Here is a 21,348-nt window from a genome sequence, read left to right as displayed (position 1 = left end):
GCTACATGAACAAGAAATGGTAGGGTGAGGAGGGGAGGGGGTGGCAGTTTTTGTTTATTTATTTGTTCTATCCTGATAATTTGTTAGTTCTAGCCTGGATTTTGCTTAAAATGGCTTATCAAACATAAAATACTAAAACATGCACACGCACACGCACACGCACACGCACACGCACACGCACACACACACACACACACACACACACACACACACACACACACGTACAAAGAACCAGGAACAAATAAAAACAAAAGATAAAATCAACAGGACCAGTTATAAAAAAACTAGATAAGGTCAGGTAAAAGGCAATTAAAATAATCTCAGATTTCATTAAAAGCAAACAAGTAAATACATTGTATTCGTGAAGGCTTTCAGGCCGGGATCTTCAGAGGACAGCACTGAGACTGGCGAAACGTTAGGAAGAACAACCTTCAGAACACGGCCAAAGACCCCAAAAAACCCATAACAACCATAAGTAAATGCATTTTTTAAAAGACTGAAGAAAATATAATGGACTTCATTTGGCAGCTCAAAAACATAAGGGAAATGTGACTGAGGAGAAAGATCAATAATTTTGGTGCAGTCAAAGTATGTTTAGCAACACAAACCAAAGCATTCTGCACTTTGATTCTTTAAGAAGAACTAATTATTCTAATCACTTTTGAAGGAAATAGCTGCTTTGCAAAATTAAGTTGTAATGATAACTAACTACTTGGGAAGCCTTGGTACTATACATATAATTAATTACTTTCTAAAAGTTACTTTCCATGTGGGTAGAATTCACCATGCAGGGGCTGGCACATTTGTAGCCCCTGTCCCCATTTATGAGAAGAGCTCACAGGAGACCTGACTCTTTACATCCTCTGCACAATTCAAATCCATCCCTGATACCATGGACACAATGTCTGTTGAATGAAATACAGGATACCTTTCAAGGCAGTACAGTATTCTGATCATATTAGAAGATATTGCTGTGGATATTACAAGCCAGGACAAGAATAAAGCTTTATGGGTGTTCTATAGGTCATGTTCTGCACATATGGTAATACACACTTGTAATGAGATTGAAGGAGAGTGAGACTTGTAGTCAATGAGCATGAAAGAAAATGGAGTCTGTTAGGTTTTAAAAGTTAAAGGAGATGAAGACATGGGAATGTGAGGAAGGCAGAGAGGCTGTTTTTCTTAATTCACAGCCAGGCTGGTACAGCGTGAAACCTGATAAGAATGCAAGGACAAAGAGGCCCCAGTGCGAAGACCCAACAAATTCCTTTCTAATTGGAATGGAGATAAACCACTTGCCTCTCCACGAGAACAGTTATGCCTCTTTGAGTTAATTGGTTTACAGTCATGAAGAAGGAGGTCCGAGGAATGTAGCAAAATGGAAGATGGGTTATGTTGAGAGAGACCATTTTGTGGAAGAGAACTTTTACCTGAGAGAAGTACTTGATGGTTTGTGTTATGTAGCTTAGAAAGAAAAAGAATGTAGGTCAGAAAGAAGGAGGTGGGACTAGCCCACCTTAGCCCAGCTTTTAATGTTTATTATTTTAATGGGAATTAGTTGTTGTATTTAATTATGGTAATCCTTTGAATATGTCTTTATGCTAATATTAGAGCAAAAACAAATTGTTTCTATGAAATATATTTTCTTAATAAAAAATAATTATAAAAACCATTACTGAGGACTAGTCTCTTGGATCAGCAGGGTTTGGTAAAGAGGAGTGGTAAAGGCCATTGATTAGCTACCACAGAGAAGTCCTATTTAACTGAGCTGTTGTGAGTTCTAAGGAAGTCAGAGTTTACATTACTGAAATACTGTTACTTTGCCTAGTCTTGAAAATGAATGTAGAATTAATTTGGGTAATCAATTACACACATGTGAACACAAGTAAACAGGTACTAACTATTACAATGGAACTCGCTTCTAACCATAATGGATGAGACCTGTCCTTGACAGATGTTTTTCAAAGTGGTTTTATCCTCTTAGCATGTACTGTAGAACAATTCTATTTTTAATTCTAGTAGGGAATCTTGAACTTTGCATGCTGTCTGTAGTTTATGTGTCTGGGAGGGACTTTTCAGGCTGGGGTGATTCTACCTATCCAGGACTAACCAATCTATTCTTCTCTGTGGATCTCCGTACTTCTACTGCATAGCAAAAAGAAATTCGAAACTGCATCAAAATCTAGGAGGAAGACATACTTTTTTTTCATACTGTGTTGTTCAGCTCATCTGTGCAAGAGCATACCAGCACTATGCAGCTGGTACTTGTTAACACTCTATGTTCAGGCAACTATTAGGGCTTAACTTTTAATTCACTGTCGTTCCCCACACCCTCCCAGCGTATGTGCAGTAAGTACTCTGTCAAGAGAACAACACTTCATGCATTTCTTGGTGGACTGCACACACATCTGTGCCATAATAAAAGTTGTTCGTCATCAAGGTGCTGCAACAGTCTCTGTGTTAGGGTATTCGTTTAACATCCTCTTCAGAAATTCATATTTATCAACTCTCACTCATATACACTTCAGCAGGCTGATTCCAATGTGATAAGAACGCATAAGCCCTCTATGGCATGAGCTTCATTGGGTGAAAAATGAGTCATGATTTGCTGGTCTGCCTTTGAACTTAAAACAGTGTTTGTGTCATCAGTTTCCTGTTACACAGAATCTTGGCTTCGGATGCAGAGCAGAAAAAAAAGTGACCACAGGCTCAAAGTGAACATGAGCTAGAGATGGCCCTGGAAGCCCACGACTAGCAAGACCTGAAGGAGAGCGAAACTCAAGCTCCTCTTTGCCAAATTTGCTATGGAGGCATGTAAAAAAACAAACAAAACCCATGTGCTTGAGCACTCAGCTGAACAGAAAGAAAGAAAGAAAGCTCTTCAGATTCATGAGCTACTCAGTTATATCCCAATCAGGAATCTCATGATAAAGTACAACAACTAAAGCAGACCAGCATATTCATCTGGATTGCAATTTAATAAGTTTAAACTTGTCCTGACACTCTAACATGCAATAATATTAGTATGGGATTGCTTTTAGGAAAATGTAGGAGGTTTCAGACATTGAGAGTAAATTCAGCTCTCCAATTTGAACCTCCACACTTCTATGAGCTTATTGCAGCTCACTTAGTAGTTAAAGGAGGCTGCATTTACCTCTGCTGATGCCATTGTATAAAATTTCCATTCAACATCTGGTATGGACGGGGGAAGGAGAATTTTCACATTTCATAATTTCCATTGAATCTATGTTTTGTACTATGATTTGACAATTCATTCACCTCCTTTACCACCACAGTTAAGTGCTCTAAAGTGGTTCAGTGAGGAGGACTGAACATAGGATGCAGGTATTTCTTCCCCCTGCAGTTGTTGATCTTTTCCTGGATTTATTGATTCAGATTTTTTTTTTTTGAAAAAAACCTCACCAAACAGGACAAAACAAAATGTCTACTTTGCTGGAGGATTCAAAATCCAAAATGCAAAACGGAAATAGAATTGAACTGGTAAGCAATCACTGAAACATTGGGTATTTTGTTTAAGTTACAACATTGCATACTGACTTTTCTAAATTATTTCAAATGGTTTTCACAGAAATAATTTCTATAATTAAAATAATTTTAATGAGTACACAAGAGCACTCTGGATCAAACTCAAGCTCTACCAGGCACATCTTCCTCTTCCCCACAGCAGTCAACGAGGTAGCACATTAGAACAATATCAATAATGATAATGTGCCATCCCATTAATTCCACCTTATGGAAATTATCCCAGAGTTTTATAGGCATAACTAGTCAGAAATGATTTACCAGTACCTCCCAGTGGCACTGGCACCATGCAACCTGTCCAAGGCTGCACATGTGGTAAGGCACATATTAGTTACACAAGTTCCAAGTACCGTGTTTCCTAGAAAATAAGACAGGGTGTTATATTATTTTTTGCTCCAAAAACACATTAAGGCTTATTTTCAGGGGATAATCTACATTTATTCAAAATACAGTTATGTCATCTTCTTCTCCTCCAATGGTGGAGGGTGGGGTTTCACTTAACTGGGGCTTATTTTTGGGGTTGGTCTTATATTACAAGCATCCTGAAAAACCATAATAGGGCTTATTTTCAGGTTAGGTCTTATTTTCGGGGAAACGGTATATCTCACCTGGCCTTTCTCCTGGCACAGTGAGAAACTTAACTCCCAGCACCTCTGTTTACAGCCATTCCAACTAACTGAGCAATATTAGGAGTTAACAGAACAAGAACTCTCTTCCACTGTTATTTCCCAGCAACTGATAGGCAGAAGAAAATTGCTCCCTATAATCCCAGGGCTATTTATTTATTTATTTATTTATTTATTTATTTATTTATTTATTTATTTATTTATTTATTTATTTATTTATTTGGATTTCTACCCCACCCATTTAGACCAAAGGTCTACTCTGGGCGGCATTACCAACTTAAAAACAGTTAAACCAATAAACATACACTATAAATCCAAAATGGTAAAATGTGAAATTTAAGATAATAAATAGTCATCATCATATTATAACTAGCATAATTGCACAGGCTTGTCTTTGATGCATTTGTTTAATTCTACTTTAAGGCCATCTATATTTGTTTGTTTGTTTTTCAAAGAATTGTTTATCACTTTTCTGGCTATGGAGACCCCAGAGCGATGCACAAGAAAACAGAGATAAAAAAAATTAATAGAAAACAGATCAGAAGACAAATGTGAAAAACCAGTTTTAAAAGCCAACTTTCTGTAGAAACAATTCAAGAACAACTCTAAAAGATAACATTAAAGTCGGTTCTAAACATCCAGGTCTGCATGAAACCATAAAGACCTGGCTACCTCTCAAAAGCTCATTAGGAATAGAGCCAAATTGACACAACTGAGATGCTCCTACGGAAAAAGATCTGACTCCTGTATTCACCAATTTAACTTCTCACAATGGTGGCACATGAAAGAGAGCTTCTACTGCAGATCTCAAATTCTGGGCAAGCTCATATGGAAGAAGGCAGTCTTTCAGATATTCTGCCCCAGACAGTTTCAGCCTTTGTAGATTCAGGGCAGCGCCCTGACCTGACCTTGGAAGCAAATCAGATTGCAGTGCAGCTTGTTCAAGACTATTCATATATGATCTATCAAGCACTAGCTATAATGTGCAAATTCTGTTTAAGGGCAGCCCCATGTAAGTAGCCTAACAGGGAAGCAATGATGGCATGGATCAATGTGATCATCTCAGCCTTCACCAGGAAGGAGTGCAACCCAGATAACAGCCAACGCTAGTCAATGGCATTCCTGGTCATGGCAGCCACATGGTTTGCCCAGCTCAGTGCTAGACTCAAGAAAACCTCCGGAATTCTGCAAACTTTGCCATTCAGAGGTAGTGCAACTCTATCCAGAAAAAGCAGTAATGCCAATCCCAAACTATTTTTGCTAACGACCAGCAAAACTTCTGCCCTGTCTGGATTGAACTTCAATTTGTTCACCTGCATCCCATCTCTCATTCCAGCCAGCCAGAAATGTATGACTACTTGGCATTGGTTATAAAACAACATAAAGCTGGATATCACAAGTGTGGTGGCTATTTGTTTGTTCATTACATTTTTATTCCACATCTTCTACAATGAGCATAAAACATTGCTCTCTTCTTGCCTGCTTGATGAGATCCAGGCTCCAAAGTCTGGATGACCTCCCCAAATAGAGTCACCTGATTGTTAAAAAGCACCAAAGCTCTAAACAGTCGTATAAGCTAGCATCCACAAGGCAGTCATCCAAAGCCACGTTGTGGTAGTAATCAGCCTGTACTGACACTTAATGGGGTAGTTTATCAGTTAAACAAACAAAATAGTGTCCACAAGTCCCATATCAACCAAACAGCCATACGTAAAACCTACCCTGATCACTATTATCAAACACTACTGAGAACAGAGATAGTGATGCAATCTATTTTCCAGTGAAGAACATCCATAATGGCAACCAAGGTCATTTCTGTCACAAACCAGGCCTGAATCCAGATTAGAATGGGTCTAAAAGTAATCTGCTTCATCCAATAAAGGCTTTTGTTTTTGCCTTCTGAGCAAAATAAGTTGGCAGACTTTAACTGGAGGCATCATTTGCTGTGGCACCTCAAGCCAAAAATAAAAAAATTAAAAAAATGTTTTGAGCCAACTGTGGTTAGCCACTACAGTGGACCCTTGACTTACAGACAGCTTGACTTACAGACTTTTTGAGTTACAGACTTCTCTGGCCGCAAAATTTAGGTTTGACTTGCAGACCGAGATTTGACTTACAGACCAGAAAAAAACCAAAATGGAACAAAAATGGCCTGTTACGGGATTAATCGGTTTTCAATGCACTGTAGGTCAATGGAGACTTGACTTACAGACTTTTTGACTTGAGAACCGCCTTCCAATATGGATTAAGTTCTCAAGTCAAGACCCCACTGTACCTGGCAGAAGCTATGGGGCCAAGAGGAATGGGATCACCTGTCCACATTACACACAATAGTAAACCATAACCAGGTGGGCTTGATTTTTTTTGCACCTGAGGGACCACTGCAGGTAAATATCAGGTAGAAACAAATACATCTTCCACATATGTTACTTCCAGTTGATTCATTCAATAATAGTAACTGATAATCAGTGTTATTGTGGCCAATTTAAAGTGAGCTTCAGCATCTGCCTCTTTCCTGTTATTTTGCAATGAAGTTAAAAGATTTTTGTTCTTTCTAGTGCAACAGTGGACAATTTGTGGCTGTCTAGCATCTCTCTCCTAGCATCTATTCCCATTGGCTATGCTTCATAGGAATTGCAGTCCAGTAAAATCCAGAAAACCACATGTTGGCCCCTGTTCTTTATGGTACTTTTCAACAATTCAGTCAGCTATCAACCACATCAAGCGTGAAATACTCATCCACAGCCATAAAACCAGTAACTTTCAAAAAGAAGCAATGTATTGACCAAATTCTACATTACCCAAATGTTACTGATGGAAAATCTTAGTGTTCACCCTGTTCTGTAACGATGTTAAGTAGCTACTTGCTCAGGAGACAGCTTAAGCAAATACTGTATTGGAACTGCAGCTTCTCATGAGTCCACTGCAAATGCAACTGTCTCCTTGCATGAGGGGAGATAAATGGGCAATAGAAGGCTGAATGGGGCAGCCTCATCTCAACAGGGGGTAGGAGGTGCCCCCTTTATTGGCCTATAAGCCATCCTTCTAAATGGGACAGGATGTGAGCCATACTGATACAAAGCAGGGGGGGAAAAGCAGGAACAGCTACGTAAGGAAGGGATCAGAGCTGGCTTGCCACAGGAAGTAGATGCTGCGAGGTGACAGAAAGTGTTGAAAGAGAGAGCTGTGACCTACACAACCAACCCTTGTTGCTTCAGGCATGATAAAGGATATTAGTTCTCCACCAACACTGAAGAAAGAAAGTCCAGTTGGCTTTTATACATGGAAGAGGATGACCATCTTGTTCTCTGGCTCAGCAGGATATAAATTGTGATTTGTCACATATTTTCTGAAATCTGTCTTCTCAGAATTACCTTGCACAAGACAACAAAACACTAAACTGCAACTCCATATTTAATATTCAGCTGGGACTTACCTGGATGACTAATTTATTCTCTTTATTTGGTAGAATCCGGTAGGTATAGACACAGTTCCGATACCTGGAACACAGCAGAGGACAGAGTGTTAGAACAATTTGAAACAGGGGCAACTTGTGGATCAAGCGGGGCTCACTCCAATTTTAGTATTACTCTTTCATTTTCATAAAAGAAAAGGAATATTTTAGAGGCCTTCAAATTTGTCTACTGTTTACAGTCCTATCTTGACAATCATATATAAGGTGTAAAGCTTGTTGTATTGGATTAGCACCAATTAGTACAGCTGTCCTGATTTACCATACCAGGAAGTGTCTGAGTCAGCTGTTAGGTACTGTATCTTCAGTTTTCAGATTTTTAGCACTAGCAGTGCAAAACCAGACATACCTGCTCACATGGTTTATACTCTATAAGTATCTTATTGTTTTCCAAAACTTTTGTTGGCATGTACCTTCCATTTATTTTGTTTTCTTCTTAATATGCAGTACAATGTCAACTATGGCATACTATGCAGACTGAAAACTTCATTTATATTTCCAGAACTTTAAACTCCATATTTTATTTATTTTCCTCATTTCTGGCTCACAAGGTTGTAGAAACAACCTTGACAATGTCATGTCAAAATACTACCATCAGGAGGATGGTATGAACTTTATGACAATTCATTATTCAGCTGCCTCTTGTGATATCTTTTCTCTTACCCTTGGGACAACCACAGTGTCACAGATCCCAGCATACAAGAAACAGCCTCTCCCGCCATGCCCGATTGTATTTGCCAGATTTTTAGACTAAAATTCCTTTCACCTCTGAACTTTGGCCACACTGATAGATATTAAGATCCAAAACATTTGAAAGGTGTCAGGCCAGAGCAGCTGGCCTAACTGAACATTACAAGCTGCATTAGATCACTGCTTTTCTACTTCCCTCTTTCTCACTCACTACTTCCCTTTCACTACTAGTTATGGCTACTGTTATATAACAATGATGTCAAGCTATTGGATATTTCCCCATCCACCATGGATGACAGCTAATCACCTGAGCCGGAGCAAGGGGGGTGAGGGAAAGATAAATTAAATGTTCCCTGTAGGATAAGGGGAAAACATGGAATAATAATGTGTGGCTTCATCTCTCTCTGTTTTAACATCTAATTAGATCCTTGTATTCAGTGGAAACATTTCCCTTGTATTTCCATTAAATGCCAGCTAAGATACAATTTGTGCTAAACATCATCAAAATTCAGCCCCAGCCTCTGTTTTCAGCTACATCTAGAATAAATAACCAGGGGACCACAGACTTACCTGGGTACCCAGCATTCTAGCCAGAACTGGAATAATGACTGGCAGCCAGCAACATAGCAGTCCCCTCATGTGTCCCTGACAATACTGGGGGAGTGCCAGTAATGGATTGGCTGTTGAAGCAAAGGGGGCGGAGTTGAGATAGGTGAGTCAGAATGAAGCAAACTTCAGTCCTCCTATGCTTTATTTAAGAATAAGAGCTTGCTGGCAACAATTCAGGGACTTCTCCACCTTCCCTGCCCCTGCCCCTACAGAAGGAAAATTAAACCTGGTCTAGATGCAGGGGTTGTTTTATGATGATTATGATGATTATGATGATGGTGGTGGTGGTAGTAGTAGTAGTAGTAGTAGTAGTAGTAGTAGTAGTAGTAGTATGTTGTCAAATTCATTTTGACATAGGCCAGCCCCTTCCAAGGTTTTCTAGGCAGAAAATACTCAGAAATGCTTTACCATTCCCTTCTTTTGATGGTACTCAAAAGAAGGCAAGCCTACACAGGCTGCCTCCTCTCCTGGAAGACACCATGAGGAATCAAACTTCCAACATCTACCTAAGTCATGGAGGTATGCATTAGGGGCAAAATAAGTTGTACAATTCCCATTTGAAGGAGAAGCCAGTCAAAGCCCCAAGAACTATCAACAGTGTGAGCAAAGAGCTCAGGCATGGGAAAAATACTAGGTTGTCCACAGACTGAGGTGGTTGGTCCATTGTAATCCATGGGCTGAGATGCTCAATCTTTTAGAATCTTGGTAAGGAAAATGTATTCCAATCACATCCAAAAGCTGAGGATGAGTACTAGTTTGATATTGTTACCATGACATTGCAAGTGGGACTATCTTAATAATTACCAGCCATCTGATTACCATAACATGAGCTCTCCTCAGCAGCACATTTCATAAATTAGCCCACTTTTGTTTTATGACTAGATGGTCAGCACAAGTTGCATGAGCATATCTGACTGCTCACGCATGAAATTTTGAAGGAACTGTAAGTGTGGAGAAAAGACCATTGTGATACTAGAAATATGCCCCTGATTGGATCTTTACTCAACAAAACATTTCAACATTTATTCAATAATGCATGCATAAAACAAAACTAAGATCATATACATTCTTGTATTTACAATAATCATATATGGATGTGAAGTTAAGAAAGCTGACAGGAAAAAAATGATTTGTTTCAAGTGTGGTGCTAGAAGAGAGCTTTGTGGATACCCTGTATTGCCAGGGAGACAAACAAGTTGGCTTTAGAGCAAATCGAGTTTGAACTATCTCTGGAGGCCAAAATGCTAAATCTGAGGCTGTCCTAGTATGACTCCCTAAAGATTTGCAAGATCTGAGCAGGGCTGTTGAAGACAGTAGATCACTCATTCATAGGGTTACCATAAGTCGGAGATGAGGGCACATAACAACACAACCTATGATACCTGTAAAGGCTCCAAGTGTGCCTCTCCACCAGGCCCCACCCCTGCACGCTATAGATGAAAGGGATCCCTGATGTTAACCAATGATCACAGATAACTAGGCAGATTCCCTAGGCTGTACTACTACCAAGATCAAAGGCATTTGCAAAGGATATGTGAGAATGCTTTGTTTCTCTTGCTCATGTGGAGAAGGTGAAGAAGGCAAAATGGCAGAGTTCCTTGCTTAGTTGCCAAGTGGAAAATTTCACCTAGCACTTCACCCTGGACCTAATGCTGTGTCTAGTGGCAGGTTGGTTGAGGGAAATCTAGCCCCAAGCAGCATATGGTTCCCCACCCTTACTGAAAAGGGTGAGGAGGGGTTTGTGAGTAGGAAGAATGGAGGTCTTTCTGCCTTTTCTCTTTTGTTGTGGCCTATTACACTAAGTATTCTCATCCCTACTCATTTTACTTCCAGTGTCAAAGATGGACTGGGGGATTCCAGTGGTCAAGACCTATGAATATATGGGTGAGTTCAGCTCACCTCACCCATAGGTCGCTTTTTATGTTTCTTTGTGGAGAGCAGATGGATGATAAATGTAGCTGCCATTGCTGCATCCATTTTGGCCCTCATTGTCAAAAACTTGAACTTAAATATGTGAATATTTTTTGTGTTGTTTCTCATGTGTTAGAGGACAATAATTTATGGTCCCTACAGTCTGTGGTGTTTTATCAATGAGTATTTTTTCCGAGATACATCACTCAGCAATTACATGGTCTCTAAAAGAACACAGAACTGATCTGCAATTAACACGTTTCTCCTTATATACAGAATAAAGAGTATATGATAAAGTTCCAATCCAAACAATGACAAGTCATTACCAGAATGCGCTTTGCTGCTTTAAAAACTACCTGTTCGACACCTGAACAGCAAATATTGATCTGCTGTGTATTTGTTATAACTTGGGCTAAAACAATAGCTGTTCTACACTTTGCTATCAATGCACAGGTGTGAATTTCAAGAATGTCCCAACCCTAGAGAGACAAATAACTGGTTGTTTTTGGTGGGGGGTGGAACTATTTAATCCCTAGAATGTGGGCTTTACTTTTTTCTGTGGACATTGAGACAGACAATTTTCTCATACCATTTTTATGTATGATAATGAAATATCTTTTTGCATTTAACACATTTCAGTTTTGAACATAAAAACACATTGCCAAGAATATATATTCACTCTCAAAGTCTCTCTCTCTCTCTCTTGCTACACTTTATACCATACAAAGGAGGTGCTGGTTACAGTTTAAATTCCATTTTCTAAAAAGTTGCATAACTTCCTTTGCTGCAGTCATTTTCATTAAAGACAAGAAGATACGTATTAGAAAATGTAACAATGCAGATACATTGTTGTAAACAGAAAATACAACAATCCCATCTGTCTGCATTCAAATTTTAATTTCCCTGTCACTTCATGCTCGGAAAATCACAACTTTGTTCTACATGGTAAACACAGTGAGCCTTTTTATCCTTCTGGATCATTTATATGTTTGTTTGTTTCTTTGTTCAAACGTATTCCCCGCCCATTTAGTGGACAAGCCAAAAACTTCCAAAAACTAACAAGAATATATGAAATAGAATTTTAAAAATGAACATATTTAAAAAACCCACCATAAAACCTCCAGTCTAGCAGATAATCCAAGACTCAGAATGGCAAACCATTGGCTGGCATAAACTTACTACAAAATTACTATTACAAAGGGGTGACGCTTGTAAAGGCCTGGGTAAAAAAGCCAGGTTTTAACTTGTTTTCAAAAACTCAGGAGGGTGGGGGCAAATCACACCTCCACAGAAAGAGAGTCCCAGGGGAGGGGGGACAGTACCACTACTAATTTAGTTATTTATAAGTACAATAGCCAGACACAGTATTCTCATGGAAGAGCTAATTCATCATGTGTGTTATGTTTTTATTTTCCTCTAGAGATGTTTCTAATGTGGCTTTTATTAAGCAATCTTTCATCCCATTCAAATAATTTAATTTGGGGGGGGGTAGCAGTAGCCAGAAACCATGGTCTTTCATTCAGCCTCTTGTATTTCCCACAACTTTTTCCATCCGTAAAGGGGAAAGACACTATCCTTGGACGGTTAGCACCAACAGCCACCCATCTAAAAACACCCAATAAGCCATGTTGACATACATGTTATGTGAACTACATGATCATTCAGAAATTACTGTCATAAATGAACAGCAGCCAACACAAATACTGTTAGGCACTCTTTGTGATACATCTTTGTTATTATTACAAGCCAATATTCAAATTTCTCTTATGCAACATGTTTTTCTTCGGAGACAGGAAGAAGAATCTATTCTATGCATTCTAAGTCAGAGAAATACAAGCAAATAAAGTAAGTAGCAGCTATTTCATTCCTTCTATATAACACAATTCTCTAAGTTATATGGAATATCACGATATTGCTCATTAGCACATGAAAGAGCATTAAATAAAATCCAAGCCATGTACAAGATGTCCTTTGTGGAAAATGCTACTATTTAATACATTAGAACTCCAGACGTTTCCACAGGCCATGTGGCCACAGGCTTATGGGAGCTGCAGTCCTCTCTCTCTCTCTCTCTCTCTCTCTCTCTCTCTCTCTCTCTCTCTCTCTTCCTTCCTCCCTCCCTCCCTCCCTCCATATTCTAAGCTCTGGTGCAGATTTAGACAAATTAGCTAAATAATTGTTTAGCATGGTGAAGCTTCATCATTTTATAACAAGAAGCACTATTTAATATTTGACATTTTCAAAAGAGAGAGAAAGAGAGAGAAAGGTCACATTGTATACTAGAAGAAAATTCAATTCTTCAACAAAAACTCTGGTTTATGAATGTGGGATACAGTAGTATGGTTCTGTTTCCATGATTCAAAATAGCAGGAAATGGCTAATATTGCTGCACAATATCATGCCCACGTTTTCAGCAAGAAAAGCAATGCGAAACTTTACATAGCAAAGAGCAGCCTGAATAATGTCAACATCCATGTCAGCAGTCAAGATGGTCTACAGGAAACCCTCTTGTGCTCACTACCATTTCCTCTAGGCATTTTGATACCTTGGATAACTTGTTGAAAAACATCCTTGACAATTGTTTTGTGTTTGGGTGAGGTGGTTAACTGATGAAAAAAGGAATCATGTGCTTGTGAAAATGATGTTTCAGAAGGTATGGTTATGCTGACATTTAAGATATTGGTGAGTACTCCTCACTTCCCCAATGGTGAGTGCCAGACTGCTTTCAGTTCCTTCAGATGAATAAAAGCTTAGAGTATATTTGTGTAACATTTGTTTTATTTACAAATATACATATAAGCCCCTTCATGGATTGCTGCCTTGTCATGGCAAAGGGGCTTGAGTAATTCAGAGAAGCTATGGGCTATGGCATGAAGGGACATCCAAGACAGACAGGTCATAGTGGAAAGTTCTGACTAAATGTGATCCACCTGAAGCAGAAGCCACTCCAGTCTCTTTGCCAAGAAAACTCCATGAAAAGAAACAAAAGGCTAAAAGATATGACACTGGAAGATGAGCCCCTCAGGTCGGAAGGCATCCAACATGCTACTGAGGAAGACCGGAGGACAAGGACAAGTAGCTCCAGAGCTAATGAAGTGGTTGGGCCAAAGCTCAGCTGCAGATGCGCCTGGAAGTGAAAGGAAAGTCCGATGCTGCAAAGAAAAATACTGGATAGGAACCTGGAATGTAAGATCTATGAACCTTGGTATGAATCAGACAATTATCATATCTACTACTGTGGGCAAGAATCCTGTAGAGGAAATGGAGTAGCCCTCATAGTCAACAAAAGAGTGGGAAAAGCTGTAATGGGATACAATCTCAAAAATGATAGAATGATTTCAATACGAATCCAAGGCAGATCTTTCAACATCACAGTAATCCAAGTTTATGCACAAACCACCCATGCTGAAGAGGCTGAAACTGACCAATTCTATGAAGACTTACAACACCTTCTAGAACTGACACCAAAGAAATATGTTCTTCTCATTCTAGGGGACTGGAATGCTAAAGTAGGGAGCCAAGAGATAAAAGGAACAAAAAGGTAAGTTTGGCCTTGGAGTTCAAAATGAAGCAGGGCAAAGGCTAATAGAATTTTGTCAAGAGAACAAGCTGGTCATCACAAGCACTCTTTTCCAACAACACAAGAGCCTACTCTACACATTGACATTACCAGATTGGCAATACCAAAATCAGATTGATTATGTTCTCTGCAGCCAAAGATGGAGAAGCTCTATACAGTCAGCAAAAACAAGACCTGGAGCTGATTGTGGCTCTGATCATGAGAAAGTAGGAAACACAACTGGGCTAGTCAGGTATAATCTAAACCAAATCCCTCATGGATACATAGTGGAAGTGAAGAATAGATTTCAGGAAACAGATGTGGTGGACTGAGCGCCTGAAGAACTATAGATGGAGGTTTGTAACATTGTACAGGGGGCAGCAACAAAAACTATCCCAAAGAAAAGGAAATGCGAGAAAACAAAGTGGCTGTCCAATGAGGCCTTACAAATAGCAGAGAAGAAAAGGGAAACAAAATGCAAGGGAGATAGGGAAAGCTACAGAAAATTGAATGCAGACTTCCAAAGAATTGCAAGGAGAGACAAGAGGGCCTTCTTAAATGAACAGTGCAAAGAAAAAGAGGAAAAGAATAGAAAGGGAAAAACCAGAGATCTGTTCAAGAAAATTGGAGATATTAAAAGAACACTTTGTGCAAAGACGGGCATGATAAAGGACAAAAATGGCAGGGACCTCACAGAAGCAGAAGACATCAAGAAGAGGTGGCATGAATACACAGAGGAATTATACCAGAAAGATCTGGATGTGGTGGACAAGCCAGATAGTGTGGTTGCTGACCTTGAGCCAGACATCCTGCAGAGTGAAGTCAAGTGGGCCTTAGAAAGCATGGCTGACAACAAGGCCAGTGGAGGTGATGGCATTCCAGCTGAACTATTTAAAATCTGAAAAAATGACTCTGTCAAGGTGCTACACTCAATATGCCAACAAGTTTGGAAAACTCAGCAGTGGCCAGAGGATTGGAAAAGATCGGTCTACATCCCAATCCCAAAGAAGGGCAGTGCCAAAGAATGCTCCAACTACTGTACAATTGCACTCATTTCACACGCTAGCAAGGTTATGCTCAAAATCCTACAAGGTAAACTTCAGCAGTATGTGGACCGAGAACTCCCAGAAGTACAAGATGGATTTCGAAGCAGCAGAGGAACTAGAGATCAAATTCCTAACATGCGCTGGATTATGGAGAAAGCCAGAGAGTTCCAGAAAAACATCTACTTCTGCTTCATTGACTATGCAAAAGCCTTTGACTGTGTCGACCAGAACAAACTATGGCAAGTTCTTAAAGAAATGGGAGTGCCTGACCACCTTATCTATCTCCTGAGAAATCTATATGTGGGACAGGAACCAACAGTTATAACTGGATATGGAACAACTGATTGGTTCAAAATTGGGAAAGGAGCATGACAAGGCTGTATATTGTCTCCCTGGTTATTTAACCTATATGCAGAATACATCAGGCGAAAGGCAAGACTGGAGGAATCCCAAGCCAGAATTAAGACTGCCAGAAGAAATATCAGCAACCTCCGATATGCAGATGATATCACTCTGATGGCAGAAAGTGAGGAGGAATTAAAGAACCTCTTAATGAGGGTGAAAGAGGAGAGCACAAAAAATGGTCTGAAGCCTAGCATCAAAAAAACGAAGATCATGGCCACTGGTCTGATCACCTCCTGGCAAATAGAAGGGGAAGATATGGAGGCAGTGACAGATTTTACTTTCTTGGGCTCCATGATCACTGCAGATGGTGACAGCAGCCACGAAATTAAAAGGCGCCTGCTTCTTGGGAGGAAAGCCATGACAAACCTAGACAGCATCTTAAAAAGCAGAGAGCTCACCTTGTCAACAAAGGTATGCATAGTCAAAGCTATGGTTTTTCCTGTAGCGATGTATGGAAGTGAGAGCTGGACCATAAAGAAGGCCGACCGCCGAAGAATTGATGCTTTTGAATTGTGGTGCTGGAGGAGACTCTTGAGAGTCTCCTGGACTGCAAAGAGAACAAACCTATCCATTCTGAAGGAAATCAACCCTGAGTGCTCACTGGAAAGACAGATCCTGAAGCTGAGGCTCCAATACTTTGGCCATCTCATGAGAAGAGAAGACTTCGTGGAAAAGACCCTGATGTTGGGAAGGTTTGAAGGCAAGAGGAGAAGGGGACAACAGAGGAGGAGATGGATGGACAGTGTCATCGAAGCTACCAATATGAATTTGACCAAACTCTGGGAGGCAGTGGAAGACAGGAGGGCCTGGCGTGCTCTGGTCCATGGGGTCACAAAAAGTTGGACACAACTTAATGACCAAACAACAAATACATATAAAACATGTATGTAGGCACCTACTGGAAATAACAAAACAATGAATCAATTTCATGCTCCCTTGTTCTCAGCTTTTCTCCAAGCTGTGTTTGTGCCCTTAAGACTAGTTGGATGGAATCACCATCCTGGGTCTGGAGTGGGATGCCAGAGGAAACAAACATGATATATATAACTGTTATTCTATCAAGATGTTGTGGTGATATACATTCAATTATTTTGCAGAACATTAAAGCCACAGTTAAGATCCCTAACAAAAGTAATAAAACAGCAGAAACAATTATCAACAGTAAATTGGTTAATAATTAAATGTTTATAATAAATTAAACAGCTTCTGGGCATGCTGAGGGAAGCTGTTGCTTTCTCCCTTCATTAGAAGGAAGGTGACAAGTGAACGAGCGATGGAACAAGCATGCGAGCGAGCAAGCAATGAATAAATAATTAAATAAATACAATTTCTCCCCCCTCCAATCTTCTGCCTCCTGGTAAATTAATCTCTATCATAAGGTAGTGCTGAAATGAGCAAATTTTACTAACATATTTTACACATATATTTCCAAACATTTCACTATATATTTTGAATGCATTCATTAGACTCTTTCCTGCAAATTTCCAAAATTTGCTAACACTGATGCCAGCAATATGATACAACACATTATTACCTGAAAATTGATAGTTGTTTTTCACAGTGTTATTGTTTTAAAAGATTGCAAATTTAAATATTTAAAGCAAACTTCTCTTTTTTTCTCCAAATTTCACATTTGTGCAAAATTGTTTTTTGCATTTGTTTTACAGCCCTGTCATTGGCTTGGGAATGTTCTGTCCACATCGGCTCTGATTTGGGAGAAATGGGAATAAAACTTCACCACTTAAATCTTTGCTAGTTATCACTAGTCCAGCAAACTGATATCAAAGGTGAGAAAGCTAATAAATAAAGAATTTAGCTTGGAAAAATTAAGTTTTGGACTATTGTGTTTTTTTCCGCCCCTCACAGGTGTTTTCCCATGTATTCCTGGCTCTGCTACATATAGCCCACAAACAAGAAAAAAGCTATTGCACTATTGGTGTATTTGAAGATTTATTCAAAAACCCAGTTTGTTCTTTGCATAAAACCTCTAAAGTTTCTGTACCAGTCACACACAGACAGACTAAGAAAACTGGTGACTTTCATTCAATTATTCAGTGAACAGACAGAAGCACAAAAACAGTGAATAAGTTCAAATCTTATTACTAACTGCATTATTGTTGAAAAAAAATGCTTTTTTAATCACAGTTTCCCTTTAAACCTACTAATTGCTAGCAACTCTTTTCAGGTGGTGCCTTCTATCATGCTACATATCGGATTCTTTTACTGCCTATAGTAAACTCTTAAACTGGTATCGTCTATCGTCTATACAAACAGAGGGGGAATCACATTTCTGTGATATGTGTAACCTGCATTCTGTGTATAGCCCAGTAGTCAGGCTAAGTACAGTGGAAGGCGAGATGTATACTTACAGCAAACAGAGGGCGTATGCTGAGGGGATAGATTCACTGGCCCGCACAAGGAAGCTGCCATCCTTGCCTACTTTAGAAAGCAGGTCCTCAGCTCTTGAACGGGTTATGGTTCCATGATACCAGCACTGGTCCATGTCTCGATTCATGGGGCAGAACCCTGCCCCCCCCAAATAAAATAAAAACAAATATGAATTTACAATCACAATAATCACCCTCCGGCAATTATGTAGAGATCTCAGAGCTGTCTCTCTGTAGCAGCTGCTGCTCACTCAGCTTCCTGTTTTAATGGTGCAGAGAGAAAGGAAACAGAGCTGAGAACTTCCTCATAGAAATCAGCAACTCAGAGTGAGAAGGACTTGCCACGCACACGTCCCCATTCACTCTTTGTGTGACCCATATCTATCCTAGTCCTTCCTTACCAGCTTTGCATAAATGTGGTGGGCACAGTTTATACATTCAGTGCATTGAGTAAAAATAGATCATTCTTTGTTTCCTTCCACACAGCTCCACTTTGTCTGTGTGCTTTCTGTTGTACCTGGTTTGCCAAACAAGCATTTGTTAATGCTTTAGTACAACCTAGTTCTCAATCTTGGGTCTCCAGATGTTCTTGGATTACAATGCTCAGTAATCTTGGCCAGCAGAGCTAGTGATGGAGATTTCTGGGAGTTTTTGTCAAAGAACTTAGAGAACCATAGAAAAGTGAAGTTGGAAGGGGCCTAAAAGGCCATCAAGTCTAACCCCCTGCTCAATGCAGGAATACAATCAAAGCATATCTGACAGGTGATTATCTAGGTTTTTCTTGAATGCCTCCAGTGTTGGAACAGTCACCAACTCCAGAGATAATTGGTTCCACTATCGTACTGCTCTAACAGTTAGGTTTTCCTGGTATTCAACCCAAATCTGGTTTCCTTTAACCTGAGCCTATTGTCGCATGTCCTGTACTCTGGGATGATCAAGAACAGATCTCGCCCCTCCTCTGTATGACAGCCTTTCAAATATTAGAAAAGTGCTATCATATCACCCCTCAGTTTTCTTTTCTCAAGGCTAAACATCCCCAGTTCTTTCAGCCTTTCCTCATAAGATTTGGTGTCCAGCCCTCTGATCATCCTTGTCACCCTCCTCTGAACTTGTTCCAATTTGTTAGCATCCTTCTTGAAGTGTGGTGTCCAGAACGGGACACAATACTCAAGGTGAGGCCTAACCAGAGCTGAATAGAGGGGGACTAGTACCTCGCAGGATTTGGAAACTATACTTCTATTAATGAAGCCTAAAATAGCATTTGCCTTTTTTGTAGCCACATCATACTGTCTTACGTCAATTCTGTGATCCTTCTCACTCGTAGTTTTGCTGAGCCAGGTATCCGCCATCTTGTAACTTTGCAATTGGTTTCTTTTTTCGAGGTGCAGTACTTTGCGCTTACCCCTGTTGAATTTCATTCCGTTGCTTTCAGCCCAGTGCTCCATTCTATCATAACCATTTTGAATTTTGTTTCTGTCTTCTAGGGTATTACCTATTCCGCCCAATTTGGTATCATCTGCAAATTGGCTGATGTGTCGACTCCACACACCAACATTAAAGGCCAATGTGTGGATTCTAACAGCAGCACTTTTAAATTGTAAGCAAGTAGATAAGGATACTCCTGAGCATTACTGAATGGCATGCCCTAAAGCACTGAAAATGAACTCCCAAATCAAGAGTCATAATGTTGGCACCATCCCATTCTCTGAGAGTTCAGGTCCAGATCCTGATATCTGAAGAATGGACCCCCTCCTCCAAATCTCTCAGAGCCAAAACCTAAGGCTGAAGCAACCTTGATATAGCATATTTAGTAGTATGCTTGCAGTCAGGCTGGGCACCAAATTTACAGAAGTAGGTGGACTCTAGAGCTGTTTTTCACCTTGCTGATCCCAGTCCTCTCCGATGGCAAGTTTGGGAGACTTGTAGCCCTCCAGGTGTTGTTGCTGGACTACAACTGTCAACATCTGTGAACTTGGCCATGCTGGTTCAGGGCTGGTAGAGCCCAATGAGAAGGCTCAACTCCTCCTCTCCTTGAAACTTTCCTGAGGGAATCCAAGGGTTTCATCTTGGATCTTTCTCTACTCAAAGTACCTACAAGGCTGTTGAACAATACCAGATGCTGGACAACATCCTTGGCAAATTTGGTCATGGTGTGCAATCATAAATGTTGTTTTTCAAGTAAGGATACTATTTTTGGCTAAGAGGTTGATAGGTCCACTTTGTGTAACTGAAAAATTGGTGGTTTCCTGTCTGCACTGGATAGTGAGTGTGCTACAGACTTTGTCCCAGGTGTTTCAAATATTGGTTCCAAAACACAGAGATAAGTTTATATTAAAAAGTTGAGGTGCGGTCATGCTCTGCATCATAGTTTCATTCTGAAGCCCCTTTATAGGCATGTATTCATTTATTTTCTTAATTTATATCCCACCTTTCTCCCAAGAGCGGTTTATTGAGAATTCTAAAACACAAGTAACTGAAAAATTTAGAAGACAATAAATTACAAGGCTAAAAAACAATTAAATGTACCAATAAGTAAAAGTATTAAATGAAGCCCATTTTAAAATGTTTTAACTCATATTTAAAAAGATAAACAAGACAATGCTCACATTAAAACTCCTTCCTGACATCAATTTATATATTAAAAGTCTGGACATATCCATTCTCAGTTCAGAACAGCTACTGGATTCTTATAGTTCCTGTTTCTGTAGTTTACAGCTGTAGCATGCATATGACAGGATAACCCTATGAGGCAAATCTTAATGCTGTCATGGTGTGTCTACATAATAATGAAATATAACAACCCAAATGGAACAGCAGTGGTGAGAGGACAAGAGTACTGTTGCTGACGATATAAAGCAAGGGTGGGCAAAATGTATTCCATGGACTGCATGGGGCCTATGGGCACTCAAATGTGACCCTAGCACCCCATTTCTTAATTCAAAAAACTCTGAAGGTCTCCTTGTGGCCTCTAAAGCATGTTGGAGGGAATTTTGGGTGACCCTGGTTCCATGTTGCCTGAAACTTATAAATCTAAAAAAAGGTTTGATCATTATAGGGTGCAATAAGGTTTTTCCAGTCTTCAAAATAGACATATGGGGGG

General features: G+C 39.8%; 1 protein-coding gene across 4 annotated transcripts in view; it reads right to left on the bottom strand.

The window, feature by feature from the left end:
* INPP5D (inositol polyphosphate-5-phosphatase D) overlaps positions 1 to 19,181 on the bottom strand; it is an 87,861-nt gene extending 68,680 nt beyond the window's left edge. For all 4 annotated transcript variants that reach the window (XM_020787423.3, XM_020787425.3, XM_020787426.3 and 1 more), the window contains exons 1-2: positions 18,231 to 19,181; positions 7,606 to 7,669 (exon numbers count right to left, since the gene is read on the bottom strand). In XM_020787423.3, coding sequence (XP_020643082.3) covers positions 7,606 to 7,669; positions 18,231 to 18,376 — 210 coding nt within the window. In that variant the 5' untranslated portion in view covers positions 18,377 to 19,181. The remainder of the gene's footprint in view (positions 1 to 7,605; positions 7,670 to 18,230) is intronic.
* Positions 19,182 to 21,348: the final 2,167 nt, after the last annotated feature.

This window comes from Pogona vitticeps, chromosome 3 (assembly GCF_051106095.1).
Source record: "Pogona vitticeps strain Pit_001003342236 chromosome 3, PviZW2.1, whole genome shotgun sequence".
In the NCBI taxonomy this organism is placed as follows: Eukaryota; Metazoa; Chordata; class Lepidosauria; order Squamata; family Agamidae; genus Pogona; species Pogona vitticeps.
The sequence above is the reverse complement of the archived record's forward strand: the minus strand, read 5'-3'. Positions and strand labels throughout refer to the sequence as shown.